At 44.3% G+C, this 14,278-nt stretch overlaps 1 protein-coding gene across 2 annotated transcripts in view; it reads left to right on the top strand.

Annotated features, from left to right (window-relative positions):
• The window catches only part of LOC136639237 (contactin-4-like), a 230,189-nt gene that overhangs the window by 192,080 nt on the left and 23,831 nt on the right, over positions 1 to 14,278 (top strand). The window contains exon 12 of one of the 2 annotated variants that reach the window (XM_066613253.1): positions 4,756 to 4,873. In XM_066613253.1, the coding sequence (XP_066469350.1) occupies positions 4,756 to 4,873 (118 nt within the window). Of the gene's footprint in view, positions 1 to 4,752; positions 4,874 to 14,278 lie in introns of both variants that reach the window. The other variant, XM_066613254.1, reaches the window with a different exon arrangement.

The raw sequence follows: 14,278 nt of genomic DNA, 5'->3' as shown, positions 1-14,278 counted from the left end.
TTTATAGGTCTTGAGCTATTGCACGAGCTTCATTCATTCATATAAGTTCCACCTCTAGTATATTAATTTATGTAAATTTATTCAAATTTTAAATGTAAATTAATTCTTTCTCCCCCCCCCCCGGCCCCTAACACAGTGTCAGAGAGATGATGTGGGCCTCCTGCCAAAAGCTTTGGACAGCCCTGCTCCAGAGTATAGAATCCTGTCTACCTCAGCTTTGCAATAAATGTTGTCTTCATAGCCAAGCTCTATACAGGTTGCAAGGGACAAGAGACGTTTTGTGCAAAGTGATTCTTTTATGTGCTGAGTGCCCTTTCATCATGGTTCCAATCTCCAATTTCCCTTTTGAGAGACCAAAAAGGTATAGCTCATGCCAATACTGAGATGGCTGATATGTGGTCTCCCTGGTAGGGGCTTATGTACCAGGGGTGGTGGTGGTGTGCTGTGATTGGCTGCCAAATGAAGTCTCCATCCTATGTTCCATGGTAGGAGAATGACATAGTGGAAATGGAAAAGGTGCAAAAGAGAGCGACTAAGATAATTATTCGGCTGGGGCACCTTCCTTACGAGCAAAGGCTACGGCGTTTGGGCCTCTTCAGCCTAGAAAAGAGATGCCTGAGGGGGGACATGATTAAGACATACAAAATTATGCAGGGGATGGACAGAGTGGATAGGGAGATGCTCTTTACACTCTTACATAACACCAGAACCAGGGGACATCCACTAAAATTGAGTGTTGGGAGAGTTAGAACAGACAAGAGAAAACATTTCTTTACTCAGCGTGTGTTTGGTCTGTGGAACTCCTTGCCACAGGATGTGGTGATGGCGACTGGCCTGGATGCCTTTAAAAGGAGATTGGACGAGTTTCTGGAGGAAAAATCCATTACGGGTTACAAGCCGTGATGTGTATGTGCAACCTCCTCATTTTAGAAATGGGCTATGTCAGATGCAAGGGAGGGCACCAGGATGCAGGTCTCTTGTTATCTGGTGTGCTCCCTGGGGCATTTGGTGGGCCGCTGTGAGATACAGGAAGCTGGACTAGATCGGCCTATGGCCTGATTCAGTGGGGCAGTTTTTATGAGTAATGCAGGATTTGCAGTTTTCTGCTGTTTTTCCTGCTCCATTGTTGCTGATGGGGTTCCTTCTACCTGAGCCAGCTCTGTTATTGGTGTAGTATTTTTCTGGTGTCAGAGATGTGTCCATTGTTGGAAGTTGGGTTGGGTTCGGTTATGGTTTACATCAACTTCCCATGTCCCTCCCACATCATGCCCCAATCACCTCCTGGCCTAGTAGAGTTGCACTGGCTTTGGATCGACATCCATGTTTTTCTGGTGTTGCACCTGTGTCTGTGGCGCACCAGGACTGTCATGCTGATATACCTAGAAGATCTCGAGGATCGATTGGGCCTTTATTATTTGAACCCAAGGAGGATTTTGACTTATTCATATCTGCTCATAGACTTTTCTTTAAACCAAGAGAAGTTTCAAAAGCAGCTTGTGATACAGCACGAGTGCCAAAGAAAAAATGTCAAGAATTTTACCAGGTTGATACAATTCTCTTCTATGACCCTCTGCAGCTCCTGAGTTCAACCTGCCCAACATTCGGCAACACTGAGTTTTTTTAACCACAAATCCTTTGGGGGCAGAAAAAAGTTTAGTCTTACTTTCTCATCCTTCAGTTAGTCTTCATAAAATGTTAATTTGCGTGGACCTATTGCAAGCCTTCTTTAAATAGCGAATTTTCTGTTTTTACAAATATTTAACCATATAGAAAATTTGTAAATGCTAGAAATAAAAAAAAATCTCCTTACCTAAGAAATATTCAAGCTGAAAAATGCTTTCTGGCAGGAATCCTCCCACCCCAGTTTACTTTAGCAGAATTTGCAAGAAGAAAACGTAACATGAAACGTTTCATCTGAATTTTATCAATTTTGTTAGAAACCAAGATTCTCCTAGACCAGCAGTTCCCAAAGTCCTATTCAGACACTGGAACTGCACTAAGTTGTTGCAGGGGTGGGGCAGGAGCAGAGGTGTGTCGTCCCAATGGTGCCACAGTGATTGCAGTGGAACCAAGGGAATCCTAACATACCTGGGAGCATCCTGCAGCCTCCTGAAACAAACATAAGAAACATAAGAAAAGCCCCACTGGATCAGGCCATAGGCCCATTTAGTCCAGCTTCCTGTATCTCACAGCGGCCCACCAAATGCCCCTGGGAGCACACCAGACAACAAGAGACCTCATCCTGGTGCCCTCCCTTGCATCTGACATAGCCCATTTCTAAAATCAGGAGGTTGCACATACACATCATGGCTTGTAACCCGTAATGGATTTTTCCTCCAGAAACTTGTCCATTCCCCTTTTAAAGGCATCCAGGTCAGATGCCATCACCACATGCTGCGGCAAGGAGTTCCACAGACCGACCACACGCTGAGTAAAGAAATACTTTCTTTTGTCTGTCCTAACCTTCCCAACACTCAATTTTAGTGGATGTCCCCTGGTTCTGGTGTTATGTGAGTGTAAAGAGCATCTCCCTATCCACTCTGTCCATCCCCTGCATAATTTTGTATGTCTCAATCATGTCACTCCTCAGGCGTCTCTTTTCTAGGCTGAAGAGGCCCAAACGCCGTAATCTTTCCACATAAGGAAGGTGCCCCAGCTGAATAATTATCTTAGTCGCTCTCTTTTGCATCTTTTCCATTGCCACTATGTCCTTTTTGAGATGCGGCAACCAGAACTGGACACAATACTCCAGGTGTGGCCTTGCCATAGATTTGTACAATGGCATTATAATATTAGCCATTTTGTTCTCAACACCTTGTCTAATGATCCCCAGCATAGAATTGGCCTTCTTTACTGCTGCTGCACATTGAAGACTTGTAGCAGCCTCTGCAACCCTCCACATGGCTTCAATAAGCTCCATTTTGCTATCAGAGCTCACGTTCAGTTTGCAATTGCTTCTGTTTGCCCTGCAAGACAAAAACCACCCAGGGTGCCCAATTGGGGTCCCCAATGGCTCTATTAGCCTTTGTTAGAAGAGAAAGGGGGGAGAGCCAATCATGGTTCTTCTCTTGTATCTCATGTAACTGAATTCTTGCATAACATATTTGCAGATAACGTTTTCCATCTCCAGTGGCATTCAGAGCACCCTTTTAAAATGGACATTAGTGATTTAAAGGTTGCGATCCTAGGTCGCCCTTGGGCCAGCACAAGTCCCTTAAGGCATGTTTGCGCCTCCTCAAGAGTTGGCTAGGCTGGTACACGGAGGCTGAATTCAGCCTCTGCGCCAGCTGAGGAACCGAGCCTTGCATCAGCTGAGTTTGGGCAACGCAAGGTTCTGGGGTGTGCAGAGAGGAGGTGGGAGGAAGGTGTTCTGGGGCAGGGTGAGGGCGGTCTGGGGTGGGGGGCAGGTGGGTGGGGAGTGGGAAGTGGGGCTGGGACCCGGCAATTATGCCAGATCCCAACCCCGCTCCCCAAGCAGCACAGAGTGGTTCAAGCCACTCTGCTCTCCTTGGACTTGTGCCATCTCAGGAAGTGATGCAAGTTCAAAGAGACTCATAGGGGCTGCAGTAGTTTACCTGGGGGTAAGGGGAAGAGTTTCCTCTTACCTTCGGCTGAGCCGCTTTGCAACCCTATCTTGAGCTGGATACTGCGCAAGCCTTCTGGCTTGTCTGTTCCAGTGCAAGATAGGATTGCACTGTGGAGGTGAGACAGAGAGCTGGGAATTCGTAGAAAGCTGTTTCAGAATTATAACCTAAGTACAGCTCTCTCAGAGCCAAAAACAGCTCTGTAGTGCTGGTACACACTGCAAGTAGGAGAGAAAATGACATTTTTTGCAAATGTTAACTGCCATCCCTTGACTAGGAGACAGGTATTAGAAGACTAAAAACTGTGAAAAAAGAAAATGAACCTCTTCAAATTCTGCCTTGCAGAGGGCACATCAGCCGCAGCTGTTGCTAGCAATTACACCTAATAGTGCCACAAAATCCAGAAATATGAATATTCCACAATTGAAAATCTGCCACTGCTGTCTTATTCTTAGGTTTTGTGTTGTGTTGTGCTTGGTGGACTGTGAAGAAATATTTTTGGATCCACACCATCATGCAGAATCACCATCAGGCTGCAATCCTATACACACTCACCTGGGAGTAAGTCCCATTGGACTCAGTGAGGCTTACTTCTGAGTAGATATGCATAAGATTGTGCCATTAGTTCCATACAACCAGCAATCAGACACTAGCATTTGGCAAAATAAATTATCATTGTTCCCTGCTAGGAGATGCCAGATTTCCTGAGAGAGTCCTGTCCTCCTGACCTCTCAATACAAAAACGATGAGCCATTGAAATACCGACTGTGGCACAAGACTGTAGAAATGACTGCAGATGCCTCATAATTTGGGTTGGTGTTCACTTACTAAATTGAGTCTTGCGGAATGGAGATGTCTGAATACCCATGTAAGCTATAAATTGGGTGTCTGGAGTGTGGCAGAGCGAAGCCTGCCTTGCTTGTGTTTTGTCAAGTCACGTTTGCGGTAAACAGTTTGACATGAAGTTTCTGTATCCCTTATAGGGAACCGTACTTTTTTAGCCCTTCTAGGAAGGCTTACGTATTTTAAATAGGCTACGGTTAGAGTTACGAATGTTTTCATCAGTGGATGTAAAGTAAAAATCCATTAGTCACAGTGCCCTTCATATGATAACAATGTTTAGAGCTTATTAAAAAGTAATTGTAATCATGTTCCCCTACTTTATCAGCAGGATTCAGCTGGTGATTTGATGATCAGAAGCATCCAGCTGAATCATGCTGGAAAATACGTCTGTATGGTACAAACAAGTGTGGACAAGCTATCAGCCGCTGCAGACCTGATTGTAAGAGGTATTTGAATTTTGTTGCTGTTGTTGCAAAACTACTGTTTGTACAACCATTGCAGAAAGCACAGCTTGAGAGGGTCTACTACCACTCTAAGTAGTAAGCAACAAGATACACAGCTGATTTTTTTTTTCTTAAATGGGAATGCTGAAAAAAGACCAGTAAACCTAAAATTGTAACAATGTGCATGAATAACTACTTTTAGCACAATCTTGCATGTCAGAAGTAAATCGCATTGAGTTCAATGGGACCTACCGTATTTTTTGCTCCATAAGACGCACCTGACCATAAGTCACACCTAGTTTTTAGAGGAGGAAAACAGGAAAAAAAATATTCTGAACCAAATAGTGTAATAAAATATTTAATAAACTATAACAGAATAACATTTGAACCATGTAAAGTGAACAGCAGTTAAGAACCATTATCACTGTCATTAACAAATGAAAAGACTTAAAGGTTTGAGTACTCTAGTTTTCTGGAAACCCCAAGAACTCATCATCGCTAGAGTCAGAATTTATGAAGCTCACAAAAGCAGGTGCACACAAATAGGGGATCACATTATCTTTCTGCTACAATGATGTTCTGCTAAATTCCAATCCACTGGGCCTCGTGCCCGCTTAAGGCTGATCAGTCCCCCTTGTGCAACTCACCAGTGCAGCAAGCAAAAGTGAGTCCAGTTCCAGTCCACAGATGCCAAGTAAATCAGTCCCAGCAATCAGAGTTGCCAAATCAGAGTCCAGAGCCAATAAGCCAAATTACAGTCCAAGGTCAGGTTCCAGGTAGGTTAGTCAAATCCGTCAGGATATCCAAGTCCAGTCACAATCCACAGTCAGATTCCAAATTCATTAAACCCAGTCAGTCTCCTCTCCAACCTGCACTCCTTCAAAACCCACAAACCCTTTCTGTCTCAGGTACTCCTTATATCCCTGAGGGCCCTATTGCCTTCCAGTGGCTGCAGCTGGGCAGCACACTCTGCTGGATGCCCAGGCCTTACCCTTAAAGGGGCCACTGCTGACACCACATCTACCTCCTCGCCAGTTCTTCTGTGATTCCAATACAAATGAACAAGTGGAAAGTCCAACCACAACTTGAATTCTCAAGACACAACAAACCTCTGGATTTATGGTGATTTACCTGGGGCTTGTGCAATAAGCAAACACTGGCATTCTGACCAAGGAGACAGTTTTTCCTTTGTGATGGGGGGGGGCTTACATTCAGATGCTGGATGAGGTGAGTGAACGCGCCCCTCCCCTGCTGTGTGAGTGTGTGTAGGGGGGGCAGAGCATCTGTGTGTGTAAGAGAAGGGGGCAGCCTGTGTGTGTGAGAGAGGGGGGAAAGTGTTTGTGTTGCAGAGAAGTTGTGATGCTCCAGGCTTGGGGTAGGGGGAAAGAGAGGCTGTGATGCTCCAGGCTTGGGGGGGGAAAGAGTCTGTGATGCTCTAGGCTTGGGGGGGAAGCAAGAGTCTGTGATGCTCCAGGCTTGGGGGGGGAAGAGAGAAGCTGTGATGTACCAGGCTTGGGGGGGGAAGAGTCTGTGATGCTCTAGGCTTGGGGGGGAAGCAAGAGTCTGTGATGCTCCAGGCTTGGGGGGGGGGAAGAGAGAAGCTGGGATGCTCAAGGCTTGGGGGGAGAGAGAGAGGCTGTGATGCTCCAGACTTTGGGGGGGGAGAGAGAAGCTGTGATGCTCCAGGCTTGGGGGGAGAGAGGATGTGATGCTCCAGGCTTGGGGGGGGAGAGGCTTTCCTGGGAGTAAGCCCCCCTGACTCTAATGGGACTTACTTCAGAGTAGGCATGCACAGGATTGGGCATCGAGACTGCCACCCCACCCACGCTTTCCTGGGAGTGAGCCCCAGTGACTCTGAGACTTACTTCTGAGTAGACACGCGGGCTTGGGCTCCCTCCAGTGCTGCCACAGTCCGCGCGGGCGCTGAGGGAATGCAGGAGCCCCCCAGCCAGCTCAGCCTCTGCCCGGGCAAGCCGAGCAGAGTGAGGGGGTGGGGCCAGGGCCGGGGCAGAGTTTTTTTTTTTTTTTTGCAGTATTTGCTCCATAAGACGCACACACTTTTCCCCCCACTTTTTGGGGCGGAAAAAGTGCGTCTTATAAAGCGAAAAATACGGTAATTCCAGATAAGTGTGTATAGGATAGCAGCCTTAGGGCCTCGTCCTACCTAACTTTCCAGCAGTGATACAACAGTGTCAGCAGGGTGTGCACTGCAATTTGTGTTGGGGGGGGCAGTCACAGAGGCCTCCTCAAGGTAAGGGAATTTCAGGGCTGCATTGTGGCTGAATTGTACTGCAAAGCTGTATAGCAGTGGTTCCCAAACATTTAAGCATCAGGACCCACCTAAAAAAAGATTCACCGAAAAAGGTTCAAAAAGTTGTTCAAGCCTCTGCGGTTATAATGGTGATTTGGGTAGCAATGCTTCCCCCCCCCCCAAAGTAGCAGGTTATTTAACCCTTGATGCTGGTTTAACCCTAATCTACCTTGTCAGTTTCGCAACTGACCAGAAATTGGGCTGTGACCCACTGGGGGGTCACGGACACAGTTGTATAGAACCAGGAACCACAGCCTTATAGGATTGTGCTGTTAGTTATGTAAGCAATTGAAATACTGCTGCCAGTGTTAATGTGCTGAATTTTGAAGGATCTAATAGCAGATTTGGATGACAAAGCTGCTTCACTGGAACTCCGGAAGCTTGCCTGCACACAGGTTAAGAACACAAGAAGAAATCTTCAGAATTAGACTAAAGGTCCATTTTGTCCAGCATCCTGTTTCCCACTGTGGCCAACTGGATGCCTCCAGGGAACTCACAAGCAGTGTATGAATACACTAGCTCTCCTCCACTATTGCTGTCTGGGATCTGGCATTCAGATTCTTACTGCCTTTGAATATGGAGGCTTTGTAATATTGTTTGCAAAATATTTTACCATCTGTATTTTTGTTTGGCCTCAGTTGTTTGCTGTCATTGAAGGATGCAACTTTAATGCACTTGTGTAATCTCCTTGTAATGTTGCATGTAGGCTGTTTCTGGAGAGCAGAGTTTCCTCTTGTGAGTTCAGTAAAGGCTGTGGGTCAGGGAGCAACGATTTTCTTGCAGACTCCTTACCTTCTTGCATATAATCACATGCATGCACACACTGCCCTTCATCAGTGATCACTTTTGAGAAGTACAGAGGAAAGCTCTGTTGCTTTTCCCAGTGTAATCATTGCTGGTAAATGAGCTGCTATTATAAAGTGCAAATTATGTCTCAAAGAAAATAATGTGTTCCTCCAAGCCAGTGACCTTTGTGTCAGATATTGGCAGCATCACCTACACCATTCATTGCCTGAGGGCAAGCATCTGACTTCTGAACATGGATCATGCAAAAAGCCAAACTCAGGTCCAGTTGGATTACTAACAGAGGCAAGTCTAATCAGTATTCAGATAGATGGACTCTGAAAGTTGTAAATTCAGTTGGAAGCAATGTATCATTTTCCCTATTTCAATGGGAATACAGAACTGGAGACACATTTCTGTTACTCAAATGTAACACCTTTCAGAAAAAGCTATGGCAATTTTTACTTGGAACAGAGCGAAGAAGTTTGTTCCCTAAAAAGAATGACAACTTTCAAAATATAGTGTTTTCTGTACAGTGTGTTTTGTTGCAAATTCATGGTAGATGCTATAAATTTGAGGTAGGGCGTATCTACCCTGCAGACTTTATTGAAATCCTTTCCCCATAGGAGTCCTGGGAATGTCCCAAGGGGCATGCCATAATGTGTGAGGTGCATTAGGAATCTCTAACAAAGAATTCACCAGTTGGTAATTCCCAGTATACCTTGGCAAAAGCCATGACAGCTAAAGTGGAATAACTTATTTTGTCGCATAGTTGAACATAACTTTCATGCCTATCATCTGTCTGAAACAGATATAGAAATATTTGTTATAGAATCATAGAAAGGTCATTCAAGGCCATCTAGTACAGCCTCCTGGCAGAAGCAGGAAAGTCTTCTCTACAGCATCTTCAAGTCACTTTCCTCAATAATCAGTTTCAGTGTTGAATTGCTCTTACAGTTAAGAATTTTTTCCTGGTATCGTTTTCAGTGTTCCCATGTGAAATAATCTGCAAATAGGGATCAAGAAGACCTTTCTGAGATGCCTGATGTAGTTCAGTCTCTGAAACTAAGCTAGTCCAGAACCCTGTTCACTCATTCATTGAATGAACATTCGGGAGCAAGGGACCTGCATGACTTGTTACTGCAGTCCCGTCCCCATCACACATACCTTGATGGCACGTTTTTAATGAATACACATTGCGTAGGTGCTGCTTGGGAACTCTGTGGGAGGAGATTGCCTGGGGGTCCTATGGGGTAAGGGCCTATATAAAGACAATTGCTTCTGGGTGTCATGAACATGTAGTAAAGCACGTTTGCTCCATCATGGGAGTGGCGCAAAGACGTGTGCTGGCCATCCTGCCTCGGATCCAACCCCAGCAGATGTAAGTTCGATGGTGGGGTTGCAGGGGCATTCTGGGGGCAGGGGGAGGATGGGCTGGTGGGTGTAGTGGGTCCTAGAGGGATGTCAGACTGGTCTCTAGCACTTAGGCTGGATCCTAACCGCCCTCCCAAACTGCCTGGCCTTACACCAGGGTGCTCAGATCTGTACCAGTGATTTAGCTGGCACAGATCCAAGAAGCCCCATTGAGGTGGCTGGGGCATTACTCAGGGTAAGGGGACATAGGTCCCCTTACTCCTAGTTGCACCAGGTCCAACGCCAGCCCTGCGCTGGATACAGCACGGGCCAGCCATCCTGCCTGTTTCAGTGCAGGCTAGGATTGGGTTGTAAGATTGTGATGACCGATGTTCCCCTCTGGGCAAAGATAGTTTTGCCAGTTTTTATTTCCAGTCTACTTTCATACACAGATGAAATTGTCAAGATCAGCCTTTGTTCTCTGTTTTAATGCATTGTGCTTTGGGTCATAAGAGTGCAAGAGAAGTCAGCTAGAGTAGCACTCAGCTAAAGAGGAAGGGAATGAGAGCAGGGAACCTGATCATTGTCCATTTGTGAAGACAGCAATGGTTTATCAGCTGTGCCCTCATGGGAGTAAGATATATTGTTGCTGCACTTACACTCCATTTAATGAGGAGGAGGCCCAATGAGCAGTTTAAATACCAATAAATTAGGCTGCTAAATATTTAAAATCCGTAATACTTGAAGTTCTTAACTGAAAGTGCATGCATCATTTTGCAGGGTGCATAATCTCAAATTCTACTAGGAGTCTGTTAGAAGAAAATATATTGGAAGGAGCAAGCAAATATGGTTAATGACTTTATTCCTGCATTTTGAATTCCTTTTTTTCCCCTTCTCCAAAAGACATTTTCCTAACACACTGCACCACCTACTGGAAAGGAGATAGCAGCATTGAAGCTTTTTCCTCATCTGTTGGTGACAGCTGGTGATGGAAACATACATGTCTGCTCAGTCAAACACTATCTGTTAGAGCGTGACTTGAGCAGCGAAACTCATTGATCAGTGTAACTGAGCGTTTTTCTCCAGAACCATGAGTGCATAATTTGTAGGTGAACTACCTTCCATGTGCTGTCTCACTGGGCTGCAATAAACCTACTGCTGATAAAGACATATGACTTGTGGCACCACAAAATCTAATTGATTTTTAAACCTGATGAAGTGGGGAGTGTTGCTTACAAAAGCTGCCCCTCAAACAGTTTCTTTAGGTGTTAAGCTGCCATGGGACTGAGTGACTTTTTGCTACATCAGACTCTAAAACCTGTTCTAAAGAAATTGCTGATGAACCTCTTATTGAAATTCCAGAGAGTGACTTTTTAACACTGCATGTATCTCAAAGCAAAATGACCACATTGACTATTCCCAAACTTAAAGGGGCCTTTGATTTGTTCTTTTTTCATATTAGTGGGCTTATTTGCAGCACAGGTATGTACTGCAAAGCCATGTTACAGTGAACAACTGACCACATACGACAGTGGTACCACCAAGCTCACTGGGCTACTTTCCACAAGTCCTTCCTTACTGGCTCAACCATTCATTTGTTTTTTGCCTGCTTTTCCTTTGCGCTTTCTCAGGAAGGGAGTCAGCTAACTGTTCCTTCCTGATTTCCAGCTCCACAAGGCATTCTTGGGTGTAAAAGGGCTGCCACAAGGCATTCTGGGGCATGACCTGGCAGCCATTAGGGATTGTCCAGGCAACAACCGAAACACCCAATGATGGGGTTTCCAGAACTGATCCTCGTTGGTAAGCGGTGCACACCTGTATTTGATAGGGTCACCTAAAACCAAATAAAATTGCTTTGGGCTGAATATAGTCATGAGCTGCCACTTGGTCATCTGTGCCCAAAAGTCCATGTCAAATTCCAAAATACCAATGGAGTAGCAATGAGTGCTTGAAGATGGTCCATAAGTCATTCAAGTCCTGGCAAGATGAAAGCATCTTTCGGGCTAACTCCCTAGAAGTCATTGAATATCTTCTTTGCTTTTCTATCTGTCCACTTTAAACACTTGTCCTTAGGAATCAAACTCACAGAAAAGGAAAGTAAGAAAGGAAATAGAACCTTCTGTGAGCGTAGGAAAGCAATAATGTCTGATTCAAATTGGACCCAAGCTTATAGGCATTGGACTAAATCCAGATTGGCTCACTGAAGTCTGAGTTGATCACTGACATCCCTAGAAGTCAACAATGCTTCATTGCAATTAAGTGTTTTTTGGAGAGAAATGGTTATATGGTTATCAATTTAGAGTGCAGTCCTAACCCCTTATGTCAGTGCTTTCCAGCACTGGCATAGCGGTGCCAATGGGACATGTGCTGCATCCTGCAATTGGGTGTCACTCACGGAGGCCTCCTCAAAGTAAGGGAATGTTTGTTCCTTGACCTCGGAGCTTCATTGCCCTTATGTCAGTGCTAGAAAGCACTGACATAAGGGATTAGGATTGCGCCCTTAGTCACCTTTATTTACTTCTGTCTAGCTTTTGTCTTCAAATTATTCCATAAAACAAGGCAAGCCTGCTTTAGCAACCTCAGGCTCAATTAAATACTTTTTACAGCATAAATTGGAATGTAACATCTTCAATTTAACCTTACTCCTCAGCTCATTATAGGCTCAGTGCTGAATAAGATTTGTACTGTGTGATCCATTTCCCTCCAGCAAAAATACTTAAATTCTTCAGTTTCACAGCTGGTCAGTCTTCTTAAAGCAGCCATTTCAAAGTCAGGATGGTGTAAGATTTTAGCATTCGCCAGCACATATACTTTAAAACATTACTGCTACCTAATGGTGAGTAGACAGAGCTATTCTAGGGATAGATGAGGCACCTTAAACTAATGGCTTACTAACAGCTTACTAAGACTATCATTTCAATCTCTTTATTTCAGCAGAGTCTCATTGAACTCCCACTGAAACTAAATTGGATAATTCTATACTTGTTCTGAAATAGCTGGAACAAACTTTTTCTTATTTACTAAACTATATGACTGTCTGTTGTGTGAATTCCTGTCCTGAATTTTTATCATATTTTATCTATCCTTGAAACCTCTGAATGCTGTGAATGTCGGAGTGTTTTCAACATTTAATAATGATTTTTAAAATAGCAGCGAAATATTAAAAATTAAATGGTTTGGAAAACCAACTTCTGCTTGTGGAATAGTTTCCCACCCCATTGTCTTGCTGCATCCTCCTCCACCTCCTTTCCCCAAGCCACTGCTGATGTTTAAATATGGGCTGTTAAAATATGGACTGTGGTTCAGAAGGCCACTGTGGGAAGAGCAAGTTTGTGGAAATGTAAACCTAGCTTTTGCTCAGCTGAAAGTACCTAGCACTTGCTCTAGAACAGGGGTGCCCAAACTCTGGCCCTGGGGCCACTTGCGGCCCTCAAGGCCTCTCAATGTGGCCCTCAGGGAGCCCCCAGTCTCCAATGAGCCTCTGACCCTCCAGAGATTTGTTGGAGCCCACACTGGCCCGACGCAACTGCTCTCAGCGTGAGGGCAACAGTTTGACCTCTTGTGTGAGCTGTGGGATGAGGGCTTCCTCCACTGCTTGCTGTTTCATATCTGTGATGCAGCAGTGGCAGCAAAGGAAAGGCTGGCCCTGCTTTGTGCAAGGCCTTTTTATAGGCCTTGAGCTATTGCAAGACCTTCATTCATTCATATGTTCATCTTTAATATATTCATTTATGTAAACTTATGTAAATTTATTCAGATTTTAAATGTAAATTAATTCTTTTTTTTCCCCGGCCCCCAACAAAGTGTCAGAGAGACGACACTGTCAAAAACTTTGGACACCCCTGCTCTTGAACATCTTTGGATCCATGCCACTGTACATTAAATAAACATTATACTGCTTCCCACACTGATCTGTAATCAGTAAATGTTGAAATAAAGATGCCTTACATCAATTCAGAAAGATACTCAGTATTGTGCTTTGGCAAATTTCGGGATGGAGGGTATTCCAAAACTAGGGGCTACCCTTTCTGTGTCCTTAACTGTTCAAATGAACTGAGGATATTGTCAAGGGTCTGCTATTAGTTGACCATAGAAATTACTATAAATGACCAGTCAGTATGAACTTTCCTTTGGAACACAACAACCTTAAACCTTAGGAACCTGTGTAGATGCTAGCATAATGTATCATAATAAGCTCATCCTATGAGAAAGTGGGCTGCTATGTTTGCCTTAGCTTCAGCTTACTAACCTTCTTCAAGGGCAGCCCAGATGGTTGTGCTAAGGTTATCAGGAAACAAAGTGTCAATTATAATCTAAGAGAATTTTTTTTTATCCTTCTCAGAAAACAAAACTGGTATGCCTGATATGCCTTCTGTATACCAACAATAGAAGCACCCCAAGTGATCAGTGACGGATTCACCCATGTCCTCCTGGTGTTTGCTACAGATCACAAATTTCAAGTGTGTCTGCTACATTCTATATGGCTGTGCCACATTTATATATTGATGGGAACAATGACCCTGAACTTGGATTGTAGCTGCCACCGAGAAGAATTAGTCACAGGGAGAAATTACTTCTAATTTTTATGGTAGCCACAGAAAACCTCCTTTGGCATTAATTGTAGCTTTTAACTTGCTGCCAAATTACGGTTAATTCACAGGGATCTACTGTACTATTAATTTGGAGAAAGATTTTCCACTGCTATTATAAAAATGCAAGACTGGAATTCACACAACGGACACGCATATCATTTCAGCAGTACAAAGTGTGCATGTTAAGTAATTTTCTGTCAAGTTTCCTAAGGGCTTTAAAAAAAATTGCAAGCAGTCAGAAGCAGCTCACAATCCGGAGGAGATAAAAGTGTGTTTCCAATAGCCAGTTCCATGTGCAGAACAGAGCAAATGTCTTTCATCCCCTTAAAATAGAAACGGCCACCCTAGAAAATGTGTGATAATCTGTGC

Source organism: Tiliqua scincoides, chromosome 2, assembly GCF_035046505.1.
Source record: "Tiliqua scincoides isolate rTilSci1 chromosome 2, rTilSci1.hap2, whole genome shotgun sequence".
NCBI classification, from domain to species: Eukaryota; Metazoa; Chordata; class Lepidosauria; order Squamata; family Scincidae; genus Tiliqua; species Tiliqua scincoides.
Note: the sequence above shows the minus strand (reverse complement) of the source record. Positions and strands in the feature narration are given on the sequence as shown.